This window comes from Ursus americanus, chromosome 21, assembly GCF_024610735.1.
Source record: "Ursus americanus isolate L20-20 chromosome 21, mUrsAme1.1.p, whole genome shotgun sequence".
NCBI lineage: Eukaryota > Metazoa > Chordata > Mammalia > Carnivora > Ursidae > Ursus > Ursus americanus.
This window is the reverse complement of record NC_142147.1, coordinates 27,922,806-27,935,795: the sequence shown is the minus strand read 5'-3', so window position 1 is coordinate 27,935,795 and position 12,990 is coordinate 27,922,806. Positions and strand designations below refer to the sequence as shown.

The following is a 12,990-nucleotide window of genomic DNA, read 5'->3' as shown; positions in this document are numbered from 1 at the left end:
TAAAACCTTATACTATTACCTAGAGAAGGAAAACCACGTGGAAACCAAGGGTAAGCTAGAGGCATATGCCACACGGTGATGGCAGCCTGCAGAGAGCACCTCTCATTATCATCTGAGGTTACTGTCCCTGTCCATGGATTTGACCTCCCCTCCTGCCGGACAGCTGAGTACACGGTAAGAACCTGGCACTGGACATATCACCCGTCCACCTGAGGGCCCATGATGGTGTGCAAAACAGACTCTGTATATCCTTGCTTACACAGTAGGAAGAGAAGAAAACAGAGAAACACCCAGTGATCCTTCACTATACGGACGTAAAAATTCAGTCACCGGACATTATTTACGCAACTATTTTTTGAGCAATTACATCTATGAATGGGGAGATAGGCTAATATGTCTATACCAATCTCATCAACTTGTCTTCCAAACCTATTTCTTAAATTTCCAGATCACTGAATGGCCAACACTGAATATAAAAGTACATCCCGCAGGCTCCAAGAAAAATGCCAAAGCAGAATTCCTGAAACGTGCACAATGACACTTCCGGAAGATCCCACAGTGACTACTTTGAAGGGGACAACTCTCTAATGATGTGTACCTCCTCATTACAGCATACCAGATGACATCCGTCCACCACACGCCACACTAACACCAAGTCACTCTAGGAAGGAAGCCCCAGCAAGCAGGGTCTGATCAAGGAAGACTTACTTACCTCCCAGCCCCTCCACCAAACGAAAGGCCAGCAGAGTTCATTCCCGCCAGGACAGAGTAGCCCTGGACTGCAGGAGACTCGCCCATGATGCACCTCATGTCTGGGATGAAGGTCTCAGAGCAGTTCACCAACTTCAGGATCTCCAGAGTCTCCAGGTCTGGCATGCGCCGCAGGAGGGAACTCAGCAGGGGCTCTGAGCCATAAAAACAAACCCAAACACCGGCCTCAGCTCTGGGGAATTCACACACTTCCACTCCTTACGCTTCTGGACGCCCTCTCCTCGCAGAAGAGCTCGTGGAAGAGGCTTTCTCAGAAGAGCCAAATGGGCCCTGGTCAAAAGCAGACACCTCACGAAAATGCAAATCTTCTGAGGATTAGCGTGTAGTGTCAGGAAATCCAGGTTGTACGTAGGTCACGTGTCCTCATTTAACGTCTCAAAAGCAGTCCGCTGACTGGCACCTACGCGTCCTGCCGGTACCAGAATTCTCCCCTCGGGGGACCCCTCGTCCCCTTTTCACGGCCCCACGGCTGGACTGCAATGGGGGTGACAGACTGAGGGTAATCCCCGGACCCTCCCTTGCCTGACTTCCTCACGGCCCTGCAAGCATCGAGGAGACACCAGGCCCAAAAATGGGTTCCAGGTGGTGCCCCAGAACTCAAGTGAGACGAACTTACCTTACAGAAAAGAGGCCTGTGACCCGGGTTCCTCTAGCATCCAAGCAGGTAAGCAATGCAGGGCTCGGCAAAGCACTAGGGACCGAACCAGGGGACCGGAAGTCAGCAGTTCCAGCTCGGGGCCCCTTAGGTGGACCATCTTCTGACTCAAACTCTGCTTACCACCCGATTCGAGGACCCGTTGCCATCAAATTAAATCCAACCAAAAGGGACTCGCTCCTGCCTGCCCGCACGTAGCAGGCATCCTCCCTAACGAAAGCCAGAGGTGGGGAGGCAGCGGTGAGGCAGCAGGAACTCTTCTTACTGTCTTCCCTCAGAGTCCTCGCCTCTCAAAAGGAAGCCTGGCCAAGTCTGAGAACACCGTGGGGGAGTCAGGCGCAGCTCCTGGGCGGGGACCAGGGCGAGGCCAGCCCGGGACCCCCGCGAACGTGCTCGAGGGCAGGCGGCCTCTTCCTTCCCTCCTCTAGCTCCTCTCCTGGCACCTCCTCTCTCCACTCACACATCTACCCAATCCTAGTGCCCAGACGTTCAGTCTTGCTCTAGGATTTACAGACAAGGTGACACTTCACCAGAGTAGGAATCCTGCGAAAGGGAAATGCTATAAAACCTTAGTCTGTCATCAAAATTTCTAATAATTCAAATCTCACCTTCCCAACGAAAACTGTGTCATGGGTCACATAAGGGCTGAGTCGGCCAGCAAAGGAAACCATCCGCTGTGCTTACGCTGTGATCCCCCCAGCAGGGCCGCTCAGCTGGCGAACAGAGCAAGCTACCAACCCTGTCAGGATTAGTCTGGAATTATCTGTGATCTGAATTATGCAGGTCTTCAGAAGAGCAACCCTGACGGATGCCCGCGTCCTACGGATGAATTTCATCCCTAGGCCCCGCTACTCCCCCAGGATGATTCCCGTGGCCACCAGACGGTTTCTTCAGCCACGACGCGAGGCTCACCCCGGGCTTCCGGCTGATCCGTCAGCTGACGACACGCTGACAGACACGCTTCTAACCTGTGGTCGTGCGGGACCAGCCCGTGGCTCGGCCTCCCCTTCTACTTGCTCCGGTCGCACTCAGCTCACGATTCCCCGGGTTCTCTTCCCTTGCTGACACACATAAGGGGTAACCTACGTTTAAGCTTTTTAGTCAGAAACGGCCTTCAGAGCAACTGGTGAAATGCAGCGGGTCAACCACAATTTCACCATCAAGCACCTAAACTGAAGTATGTCCTCTGCTTCTTCATTCAGGAGCCAGGTGTGGCCACTTACTAGACTTCAGTGAGGGAGATAAGAGGAAATGGCCCAGGAAGACTTTCCTACCCTGAGAGCGACAGGCTCTGGAAAGGATCTGGGGTAAGGTCGGAATCCCCTCGACTGCTGGGTGGGGAAAAGGGAGAGAGCCCAGCACGCTGACAGCCTTGCCCAAGGTAAGACCCTGGCGAGTGGCAGAGCCCAGACTGAGACTCAAGCCCTGACTACCAAATCCGCAGGCCGACGTAGCGTCGGGCTGCACACGGTACGGAGCACCAGAGTCTGGGGCACAGGCAGACCAGGAAACGGCAAATTACCTGCTTACCTGTCTGGATCCCCGTTTCTTGCTCTAACTGGTGGTAGAGTTTGTTGGAATAGTCCGCCATCTTCTGCTCAATGGTCAAGTGCCTGGCGGTGCTCAGGATGCCGGCACAGAACCTCGTAGAGCCAGCAGCCAGCCTGCGGGATGCATCCAAAGTGCTATTAGGCAGACTTCGACGTCTGTGAGGGCAACTAGTTCAAAGATCCTCATGACGGCATCGTCTGGCATATCAAAAGATTGGAAGCAACCTACATATTCACCGACAAGAGCGGGACTGAACGGTCTGGAGTGCCCCTCTACGATGGGATACTCTACACAGCCATAAAAAAAGGAACGAGAGAAAGCAAATTTTACGCAACAATATGGGACAATCCTAATGAAGAAAGCAAGGGGAGGGACACTGTTTAAGATACGCTACTAACTTGTATAAAAAAAGAGAGAAAAAAATAATGAACGAATACCCAGGTACACACATACAAACTGACCGATACAGATTGGCTCATATACGTGGGGAGTATCTGGAACGATACACAAGGAACTTAACTTGCCTCCAGCGAGGGAAACTTCCAGCTAGAAGTCAGGGGTGGGAGGCAGACTTTTCCCTGTACACTCTTTTACAATTTTCAATCTGAATCGTGTAAATGTATTGCCTATTCAGAAATAAATACAACAGACGTGTTAAAGGTCATCCAATTTCTGGTAGGCAATAGAACAGAAAAGGGACATTAGGGGAAAAGTGAAACAACTTGAACAAAGCATGAGCTTCAGCTAGTGGCAGGTATCCACACGGATCCATTACGTTTAACGGCGATCCCAACCTAAGGTGTTCCTCCTAGGTGCACACAGGTGTGAGGCATAGGGGACCGCTGCACTACCTTCACGTTTGTTCTAGAAATCTACCACTGCTCTCAAGTACGTGAGTTCAATGAAGAAAAGAAACAGATCAGGCAGGAAGGGTGTAGCCAATTTCATCTCGGCTCCCAGAGGAAGCCCTTGAGCCACAGGGCTGATGTTGCCACTACAACGAAGAGGACAAGATGGTGAGGTGTGCCGTGACCCCGAAATGAAACGCACCCTCTCTAGAGACTCGGTGCGCTGGAGTCGGCCACCTCTCTCCGAGCCAGAAAACACGGGCAGTGCGCATCGTGAAACTGCGTACAGAAGATGTTGCCTTTTCTGTGGTTCTCCTGCTACTTAGTGCCAGTCAGGGTAGCTACTGGCGGGACGATATTACCGGGAGGAGAGGGGATGAGGGGGAGCCCACACAGTGGGTGCAACGCAGCCCCAAGCCGTGTGCCGTCTGGTCCTTACCTGCCCTGCTCCAAAAGAACAATATCCTTCCACCCCATCTTGGAGAGGTGATAGGCCACGGATGTGCCCATGATTCCACCACCACAGATGACCACCTGCGCCTGGGCCGGCAGGGCGACAGAATGCGCCTCGGCAGCCGACGCGCTGCTCCTCCCCGACGACCAGTTCTGCCATCCTCGGCCGGTCCTCTGTCTTCGGGCCACCGACAGCAGCCGGTAAAACATCACGTCTGTCAGCAGCTCGGAGGTGTCCTCTCACTCGGCTAGGCGGAGATCCCCGACATTCACACTGGACAGAGAAAGCAAGCAGACTTCATCCCACTGCACCCAGTGCACAGGATTACTGAGAGAGGGAGAGGAGGCAACAACGAACGCTAATCGTGCTTTCGGCCAACGTCTGAGGCCCTGCGCAGTTCCAGACACCTTGCCAGCTACAGAGACAGCAGGGGACAGCAAGGAGGAGGTCTTTGCCTTTATGCAACTTTCATTAGAGACACAGAGAGTGAGTGGGGTTTGAGTGTGTGCGAGGGTGCCTCTGGTGGGGGCGGCCCATACACAGATAAAACAAGGAACAAGGCCAATGTGCTGGCATAACTGAAGGCATATGTAAAATAGGATGGTCAGGAAGAAGGTGACATTGGAAAAGAGACCCAATGGTGACCAGGAATCAGCTGGATGCGTCTTCCAGACAGAGGCACAAGCACATGCAAGGGCCCTGAGGGGAGGCAGACCTTGAGCAGTCCGAGCACAGAAGGGAGGCCAGTGTGCCCACAGCACGATGAGTGAGGCGGAGAGGACCCAAGACGAGGCTGGAGAGGCAGGCAGAAAGCAATGACACACAGCGCGCGGATGCCATCGTGATGAGCTGGGATTCCGCTCCGAGGGCAAAGGAAAATACTAAAGCAGGGAATGAAATGATCTGATAATGCTTTTCCAAGATCAGTCAGGCTCCACGGCAGGGAGTGGACTGGAGGACGAGGGGAAAAACAGGGCTAGGAAGCTACAGCATAGTCCTAGAGGGAGGGCATGGGGGCTTAGACCAGGATGGTGGCAGTGGAGTCAGACCCACGACAGGATTGTTCTGGAGGTGAAAGGACAGAACTTACTTGCCAACAAACGGGATGTTAAAATGGGGCAAGGGGAGAAATAAGAATGATGGCAGAGTTTCTGGGTTAAGCTACAGTGTGAAGGGCTAGGGATGGGGAGGGAGGCGGCTCTGGAAGGAGAGTGAGTGAGAGCGAGGCTGCGAAGGGGCACAGACGCGGGTGCGCAGACAAGCAAACATTCCACTCTGAGGGGTTAGGTGCGAGACGCCTAGCGGGCACCCATGGGAAAAGGCCAAGCAGCAGCGAGACATCCAGGCCTGAAGCTAGGGGAACACACGGGGTACCTGGGGAGCCGGCGTGCTGAGGAACAAGAAGAACCCTGAGGCTCCCCAGCAGGTACAGCTTGGGAAGAGAAAGAAAGTCCTGGACAGAGGACAGAGTGCTGGGCAGACTGACAGAGCATCCAGACAAACGGAAGTGGTTCAAGAAACAGAGAAGGAGCCGTGGCGAGGCAGAAAGAGAACCAGGCATCGCTGTCACAGAAGCCAAGAGAGGAAAGGGTTTCAAGAAGCGGTTCACTACGGAGGGTGCCCGGGGGTGCAGCAGGACGGTGAAGGGTCCGCTGGGACTTGACAACAGAGGCCTTGGTGTCCCCAAAAAGAACATTCCCAGGGGAGTGCTCGGGATGAAATCTGGACCAGAGCAAGCTCCAAGCGAGGAGATGAGGGAATGCAGACTGCTCCTTCACATTCTGCTCTGAAGGGAGCAGGAAAACCAGCCAGCAGCAAGAAAAGAACAGGGGACAGAGCAGGGTTCTCCGTCTATAAAGGCGTGGGCCGTGGAGACTGTTTCACTGGTGGCAGGAAGGGCCGGGAAAGAGGTGGGTCCGGAAGGACAGGTGGTGACAAAGAATGAGATCCTGAAAGAGAAGAGAGAGAGAGGACCCAAAGCCGCAGTGAGGGACGGCGTGCCCCGTGTCTGCACAGGCCACGGGCTGGAGAGGGAGACTCAAGGTCCAGCAGGCCTCTTCCCGGAAACAGGGGCGGGTTAGTCCAGGTGGGCTTATCCCGCACCCTCGGGTGTCACAGGCTGTGACCAAGCACACGTGTCTATGAGACAACCACCATCATAAGGCAGAGAAGGGAAAGGGTATGGGATCGGGCCACCAGGGAGAATTACTCTCCCGGCAAAGCAGAGGCCTGTTCGACGTTCAGGAAACCGCACACAGACTTGCCGGGAGACGGCAGGGTCACCGAGCGTGGGGAGAGGGGGGACTTCAGAGGACAGCCCCAGCAGACGGTACACCCGGCAGCATGCCACTACCAGCCCGGGACCCACGGCAGGCCCCAAATAGCCCAACTCGTCCAAGGCCAAGGTGTGGGTGCCCGTCCATCACACAGGATCTCAGAACGCAGACCGAGCAGTCCTACACCGCGTCCCAAGACAAATCCCATCCAAGCAGGGCTGATTACTCAGCCACCTCGCGGTCGTCACCAGGCCTCACACCCTCGGTCCCTGTCCAATGGTCAGAAGCTTCTTCCTGCAACCTCGTCCCCACAGGACCGATTTCTGTCCCCCCTCCCCGTCTCTGCTGTCCTCCCCTCCAGATCTCTCCACCTTGCCCTCCAGAACATCCTTTCCAAAGTTAAGCACCAGGCCCCTTGCCAGTACGCTCTCACTTCGGTCTCCGTGGAGATGCAGCTCTTCCGAGGGAACGGCCACCGCCACATGGCCAGCCGCCTTCTTCTGAGCTCGCCACCAGGAGGGAGGGTGAGCATCTCCTCCTCCCTTCAGAACTCTTACCGCTGGCTCAGACTTGAAAAGGCCTAGTTCCTTCGCGGCTCAGGTGCCAGGCACTCTCTCCCCAGCCCCGGGGCCACGGCGGGTTCAGACACAGGCAGATGTCTGTCCACACTCGGGTTCTGAACCCACAACACTGCTCTTCTCCCAACCTCGGACCCCACCTCCTCTCTTCCTTCCTTCAAAGCAGATAACCCGTCTCATCTCATCCCCTGAAACTCCACCAATAACCCCACTTGCACCTACAGTCATCTCTCCTTCCCTCAGAGCGTCAAAAGGTCATCCCCGCACCAAGTGCCCCGGATCCCTCTCCCTCCTTCCCGGGAACTCAGCTCCATGAACCCAGCTCCTCTGCCACGTACCTTCGGTGCTCCCCCCTGACCCTCAGCGTTTTCATACGTTCAAGTCCTCCCAACCCACTGAAGAAATGGAACAAAAGCTCCGTAACTGTCTTCGAGTAGCGATTTTTCATTTTAAAAATTCTAAATTATAAAGAATATGGTCTTGGCAAAAAACACAAACATAGGAGGAAATTATGATTTCCCATCAGGGCGCCTGGGTGGCTCAGTTGGTCGAGCGTCCGACTCTTGGCTTCGGCGCAGGTCATGGTCTCGGTGTCGGGGGATCGAGCCCCACATCGGGATTCTCTCTCCCCCTCTACCCCTTCCCCCACTCACAGGTGCTCTCTCTCTCTCTTCCTCTCTCTCAAGCAAATAAAATTTTAAAAAACGACGATTTCCCATCATTTCATATAAGCAGCCCCAATGTGCTGCCCTGCTGTCCACCTGAGTGCCACCGCCTGTCCTGTGTCCTCCTTTCCTTATTCCTCAGTGACTGCAGAGTCTGCCGGCGGTCAAGCCAGAACTGACTCTCCGTGTGATCTCACAACCTGCCTTTCCACTCGACAAATACCTTCAGGAGAGGGCTTCCTACATGACCTGTCCCTTTTCCCCGTTTCCAGTCTGTCCCGAACCCAACGCGGCTGGGCTTCTGTCCCGCCAAGCCAGGAACGCTGCTCTCACCAAGAAGGCTCACGTTGCCAACTTCCGGGGACCCCGGCGCCACCTCACATCCTCCACAGCACTTCATATCGCCCATCGCTCCTGCTACTCACGCCCTCTTTCCCGGTGTTATTCTGACTCGTACTACCCCGGCCACGGCTTCGCTGGCTTCTCTCCCCTGCCCGTCCTTCTCGGTCCGCGTCTCTCACGGCGCCCCGGGGGCGGCTTCTCCCCTCGGCCCGCGCCTCTCCAGGGGGATTTCGCTGCCTACCGCGACGGATGGCCCACCCCACAGCGGCCCCGACCTTTCATCTGCACCTCTAGCGGAACAACGGCCGTGTCCACCTGGGCTCCCGTACGGCAAACTGGGCACACCCAACAGGGAAACCCGTCCTCCTCACTCTCCAAACCTGCTCCACTGCTGGGTCCCCCACTGACAGCACATACGGGACCCCTGGGCGTTACGCTGGGTTCCTCCCTTTCTCATCTCCTCTACGCAGCCAACCGGCAAGGACTAACGCCTCCACAAGCTACACTTCCCTCAGATGGATCCCCTCTCCCCATCCCCACGCAGGGACCTGAGTCCAGGCCGCCACCCTTGCTCACATTACTGCAGAGCTTCCTGACGGGCCTTCTGCACACCGGTCTCCCCACATCCGGCAGTCCTGACACCGGCCTCTGAGCCACTCCGCTCAAGTGAAAAGCTTGTCTCACACCCCCGCTTTAAACTCATCCATGACTTTCTGCTGTCCTCAGGAAAAGGCAATCTTCTTCACGGGAAGTGCAAGACCCTTCACTACCTGCTCATTGCGTATCTCGGGTCTCGTCCTCTGCAGCCAGACTGAACTACTTGTAATTCATGCCTCAAACAGGACGGGATTCTGAAACCTCCGGGACCTGGGCACACTGTTCCTCTAACCACTCCGCCCAACCCCCCAACAAAGGTAATCGCCTCAGCTCTCAGCCTCTTTGACATCAGACCCCCTCTCCCCCAACCCTGGGTCAGGTGACTCTTCTATGTTCTCCCATCACACCCTGCACGTCTCCCGGCACAGGGCTTCCCGGACTGTGTCACATCTGTTCGCCAATCAGGGAAGCAGCACAACAACCCAGCTGAGCATGAAGGCTTTCGAGAGAGGCAGACAGCTGTGGGTGTGAAAACCTCCCCGCGCCTCTCGTTAGCTCTATGCCCTTCAGCACGTTATTCCGTCTCTGTGCTTTGGGCTCCTCACCCATCAGGTGAGCTAGGACTACCCACCTCACACGGTTGCTACAAACAATCAGACAAAAAGGAAACACATGGCAGCTGGCACCTCAGCAGCACTCAGTAAGTGGTACTTTTTAGTCTCCTGTCATGATGGAGCTCTCTGGGAGCTGACACCGATTATATACCTTGATCATGATTTTCCCAGCGTTCAGGGTAGGCAGCTAGGAAATATGCGCTGCTGAATGGATGAGAATAGAGAGCAAATGAGAGGGGGAAAAGTTCAACGAGGACCCTGAGATCTCAAGGCTCAAGTGAGGCCCTCAGATTTGGCCCTCAGATTTGAGGGGATATCTCAATCACGTGAAACAATTTTAAAAAAGAAAATGGTAATATTTTCATAGGCAGTTACAATCTGCCAGATGCTGCTTTAGGTGTACAACTGACTTAAGCCTCACAACCCTGTAAGGTAGATAGCTAAAATTTCTTTTCTACACTTGAGGACGCTGAGGCCCAGAGAAGTAACTCATCCCAGCTTCTCTAATGCCGGTGAGTGGCAGAGCCAGGAGTCAAGCCCTGCCAGGCTGGCCCCAGAGAGTCTACCCTAGAATCTTTTACTCCCTGCTACCTTTCAAACATCAGATGAGTAAAGAAAGGGTAGCTGTGAGGACAGAACCACAAGGCACATCCCCTGGCAGGATAAAAGGAATTGCAAACGTAGCAGAAGACACATAATAACAGAAGAGGTTCAAGATGGAATAAACAATGTTAAAAACCTGGGGTGATTAAAAAAAAAGAAAAACGTAGGGCAGCGGTAAGAACCAAGAAAAGGATTTGTGACTTTGTGACCTTCAAAGAGTCACTGAAGTGGTGAGGGCAAAAAGGGATTTAAGGTGGATGCAAACAAAGAAGGAAAGGAAGGCACCAGAGTATCCAAGTAGGTTTGGCAGCAAAACCCAGGCAAAGCTTGATCGCAGAGGAGGGCAAGTCAGTAGAGAAGAAACTGAAGAGGTCAAAAACAAAGAAAGAAAAGGATTTAAAATAAACTGTGTGTGTGTGTATCTAGGTATCTTAAGTTTTATCTAAATAATCTCTACACCCCACTGGGGCTGGAACTCGTGATCAAGAGTCACATGCTCTTCCGACTCACTAAGCCAGGCGCCCCTACAATAAATTATATATTTTTTAAAAACCAAGCTGACCCTACGATATTTTTCTGCTAAGAAGAAAAATATCTGCCAAGCAACCTCAATATTGGGACTAGGTACGCTCACATCTGTTTCCACCAACAAGGGCAAGAGGGCAGCTCCAAGTCCCTCTGAGCTGTTCCTCTGTATGGTCACAGCGCGTGTACAAACGGGCCGCTGGGGACAAGGAAGTCTGGTGAGTGGAGATGATTAACAACATTTCCCACACCTGCCTCAGCCCAAGAGCCACCCAGCACATTTCCATCCCAGGCTCCGAAGCTCCGCCTCTGGAGAGTCAACAGGATCCCGCGGGGCCAGGGTGTGTAATTCTCAACAAGTGCCACCAGGTGATCACGCAAGTTTAAGAAACTACTACAAATCGCTAAGCGCTGGCCAGGTGTGCCCCGTGGCCCGGCTCCCCTCCGCAGCCCCGTACGTCACGCTTACACACACCCGCAAAATGCACTTGAAGATGCCCGAATCTAATCTCCGTGTCCTTCACATCGGTCCCGAGTGGTCACACATCACGAAGACGGCTCACTGCCCTGGGCCTACGCTTTTCCCGGCAACTTGGCTGCCGCACTCTGCAGCAGTCTTCCAAGTTAGTGAAGCACAGGCGGACCGCACGGCTCCAGGCGGGAAAGCAACTGCACCCGCAGTGGAGGAGGAAGACCGGGCGAGACCGGCCTCACCCGCGCTAGGGGCCGTGCAAGCCCGAGGCCGGGAGCCGGAAGCGAGGTCACCCCGGCCGCTCTGGACTTCGGGCTGAGCCGCGGACGCCCCCTGAGGAGCCGGCGCGCAGGCCCCGGGGCAGCCGGGCACGGGTCTCCGACGCCCGGACCACCTCGGCCGGACCGGGCGCAGCCGCGGACAGGCTGAGAGATGAGGCGGACCCCTCTCGGCCCGGGCATCCGAAGCCCCGAGGCGAATACCCTCGCGCAAGCGACGCGAAACGAGGGGCGGCCGGGACTACCCCCGAGGGAGACCAAAGCGGAAAGGGGGGGGGGGACGCTGGGACGCGCGCGGAGCGGAAGCCCGAGCGGCCCCGCAGCTGTCTTCCTTACCTCCCGGGCCCCCGCGGGCTCCGCGGTCAGCAGCACCCCGGCGTCAGCAGCCACAACAGTTGCGGGCGGGGGGGGGGGGGGGGAGACCTAGCGCCAGAACCGGGGGAATGGGTAAGGGAAAGGGGCGGGGCAGACGGAATAAAAAGTTCCGGGGAAAGCCGAGGACCGCGACCTTCCGCGCTTTACGGCCCCCACAAGGGTACGCCGGCGCGAGATCGCTACCGCGCACGCGCTCGCCGTGACGTCCCCGCGGCGGCCCCGCCCCTGCCACGTGGGGCTTGTTTGGGTCTCGCGAGGCCCCGCCCCGGGTGTCTGGGCGTCGGCCGCGGTGGTCGGGGCGGTCTTGGAATGCGGGCCGCCGACCCGGTTGACCTCTGCAGGTGGAGCCGGGATGTCGGCGGTGGGCCGCTCGCCCTTCTGTGCTGTGGGGAGCGCGGCGCTTCGCTCAGCCTTCCAGGCGCGTTCCCACTTCCGTCCCCGAGTGGGTCGCGGCTCAAAGCCGCTCTGGTCCAGGGCGCGAAAGGGCGTTTGGACTTGCAGGTGCTCGGCTCCTCCGGGGCGACACTGTAGGGGAGCTCCAGTGAAATGCGGTCCGCCGGCCCGGCCTGACCTCGGAGACGGGATTTAGAAGCCCTGAGCTCTGGGCCGGATGTCACTCTGCGCCTTCCTGGCTTGTCTGGGCCGGAGAAAATGGACTCGTTCAGTCCATCTTCTGAGAAGGCCCAGTCCAGCCCTCCCTTACTGTCACGGGGCCCTGTGTTGGTTGACTGCCTTTGCCGCCAATTGCAAGCCCTGCCGTCTCTCGACAGAACCTCAGTCTTAGGCAGCCCTGCTTGGCACGTCGTCCAGTCACTAGTTCTTTGAATGGAGAGCGTTCTGAGGGTACAGCGGCCCCTACAGGTTGCGCCACACACACTCTCATTTCCCGTTCCTTGAATTTAGGCCCCCAGCACCACACAAGCCAATCTTGTTTCCTCATGGCCAGGCGCGCGCTGGGCGATGGGATTCGGCAGTGCCCAAGAAAGACAGGGCTTCTTCCATTACGGAGTGGCAAGAAAGCTCCGGGGACCCCTGTGGCACCACGCCAGCCCACAAGCTGCATACTTGCTACCCCACTGACGGGCCAGTTGACACACAGGTAAGGGGCAGATGAGTTCGGGCTGCTTGAGGACAGAAACTCCATCTCTGGCTAGTCTGATACGTGAACGTGAAGACATTCTGGGCTTCTGTGCTAAAGAAATACTTTAATATTTTGGCTAATGGCCGAGGGCTTGGGGTCACCTGACTGCCCCAAAAGAAGAGGAAATAGACTAACTCATCTGAGGTGTATTCCTGGGGAAGTCTTTGCCGATGGCCAGACGCGGCAGTCTGCGGAGAAAACCTTCACAAGCTTCCTTGATGAGCAGTTTGACCTATGCCATTGGC

At 55.8% G+C, this 12,990-nt stretch overlaps 2 protein-coding genes across 8 annotated transcripts in view; one reads left to right on the top strand and one right to left on the bottom strand.

Annotated features, from left to right (window-relative positions):
* LOC123778678 (pyruvate dehydrogenase phosphatase regulatory subunit, mitochondrial) overlaps positions 1-7,841 on the top strand; it is a 36,450-nt gene extending 28,609 nt beyond the window's left edge. For 2 of the 5 annotated variants that reach the window (XR_015728066.1, XR_015728062.1), the window contains 2 exons: positions 24-174; positions 449-7,841. The gene's annotated coding sequence lies outside the window, so the exon portion shown is untranslated. The remainder of the gene's footprint in view (positions 1-23; positions 175-448) is intronic. The other 3 variants (XR_015728065.1, XR_015728063.1, XR_015728064.1) reach the window with 3 other exon arrangements.
* The window catches only part of LOC123778679 (pyruvate dehydrogenase phosphatase regulatory subunit, mitochondrial-like), a 44,445-nt gene extending 31,958 nt beyond the window's left edge, over positions 1-12,487 (bottom strand). For 2 of the 3 annotated variants that reach the window (XR_015728067.1, XR_015728068.1), the window contains exons 1-3: positions 11,566-12,487; positions 4,265-4,552; positions 713-3,090 (exon numbers count right to left, since the gene is read on the bottom strand). Coding sequence is in view for 1 of the 3 variants with exons in the window: in XM_045776224.2 (XP_045632180.1) it covers positions 713-905; positions 2,957-3,090; positions 4,265-4,488 (551 nt within the window). In the remaining 2 variants the exon portion in view is untranslated. Of the gene's footprint in view, positions 1-712; positions 3,091-4,264; positions 4,553-11,565 lie in introns of those variants that run through there. The other variant, XM_045776224.2, reaches the window with a different exon arrangement.
* Between the last annotated feature and the right edge of the window lie 503 nt (positions 12,488-12,990).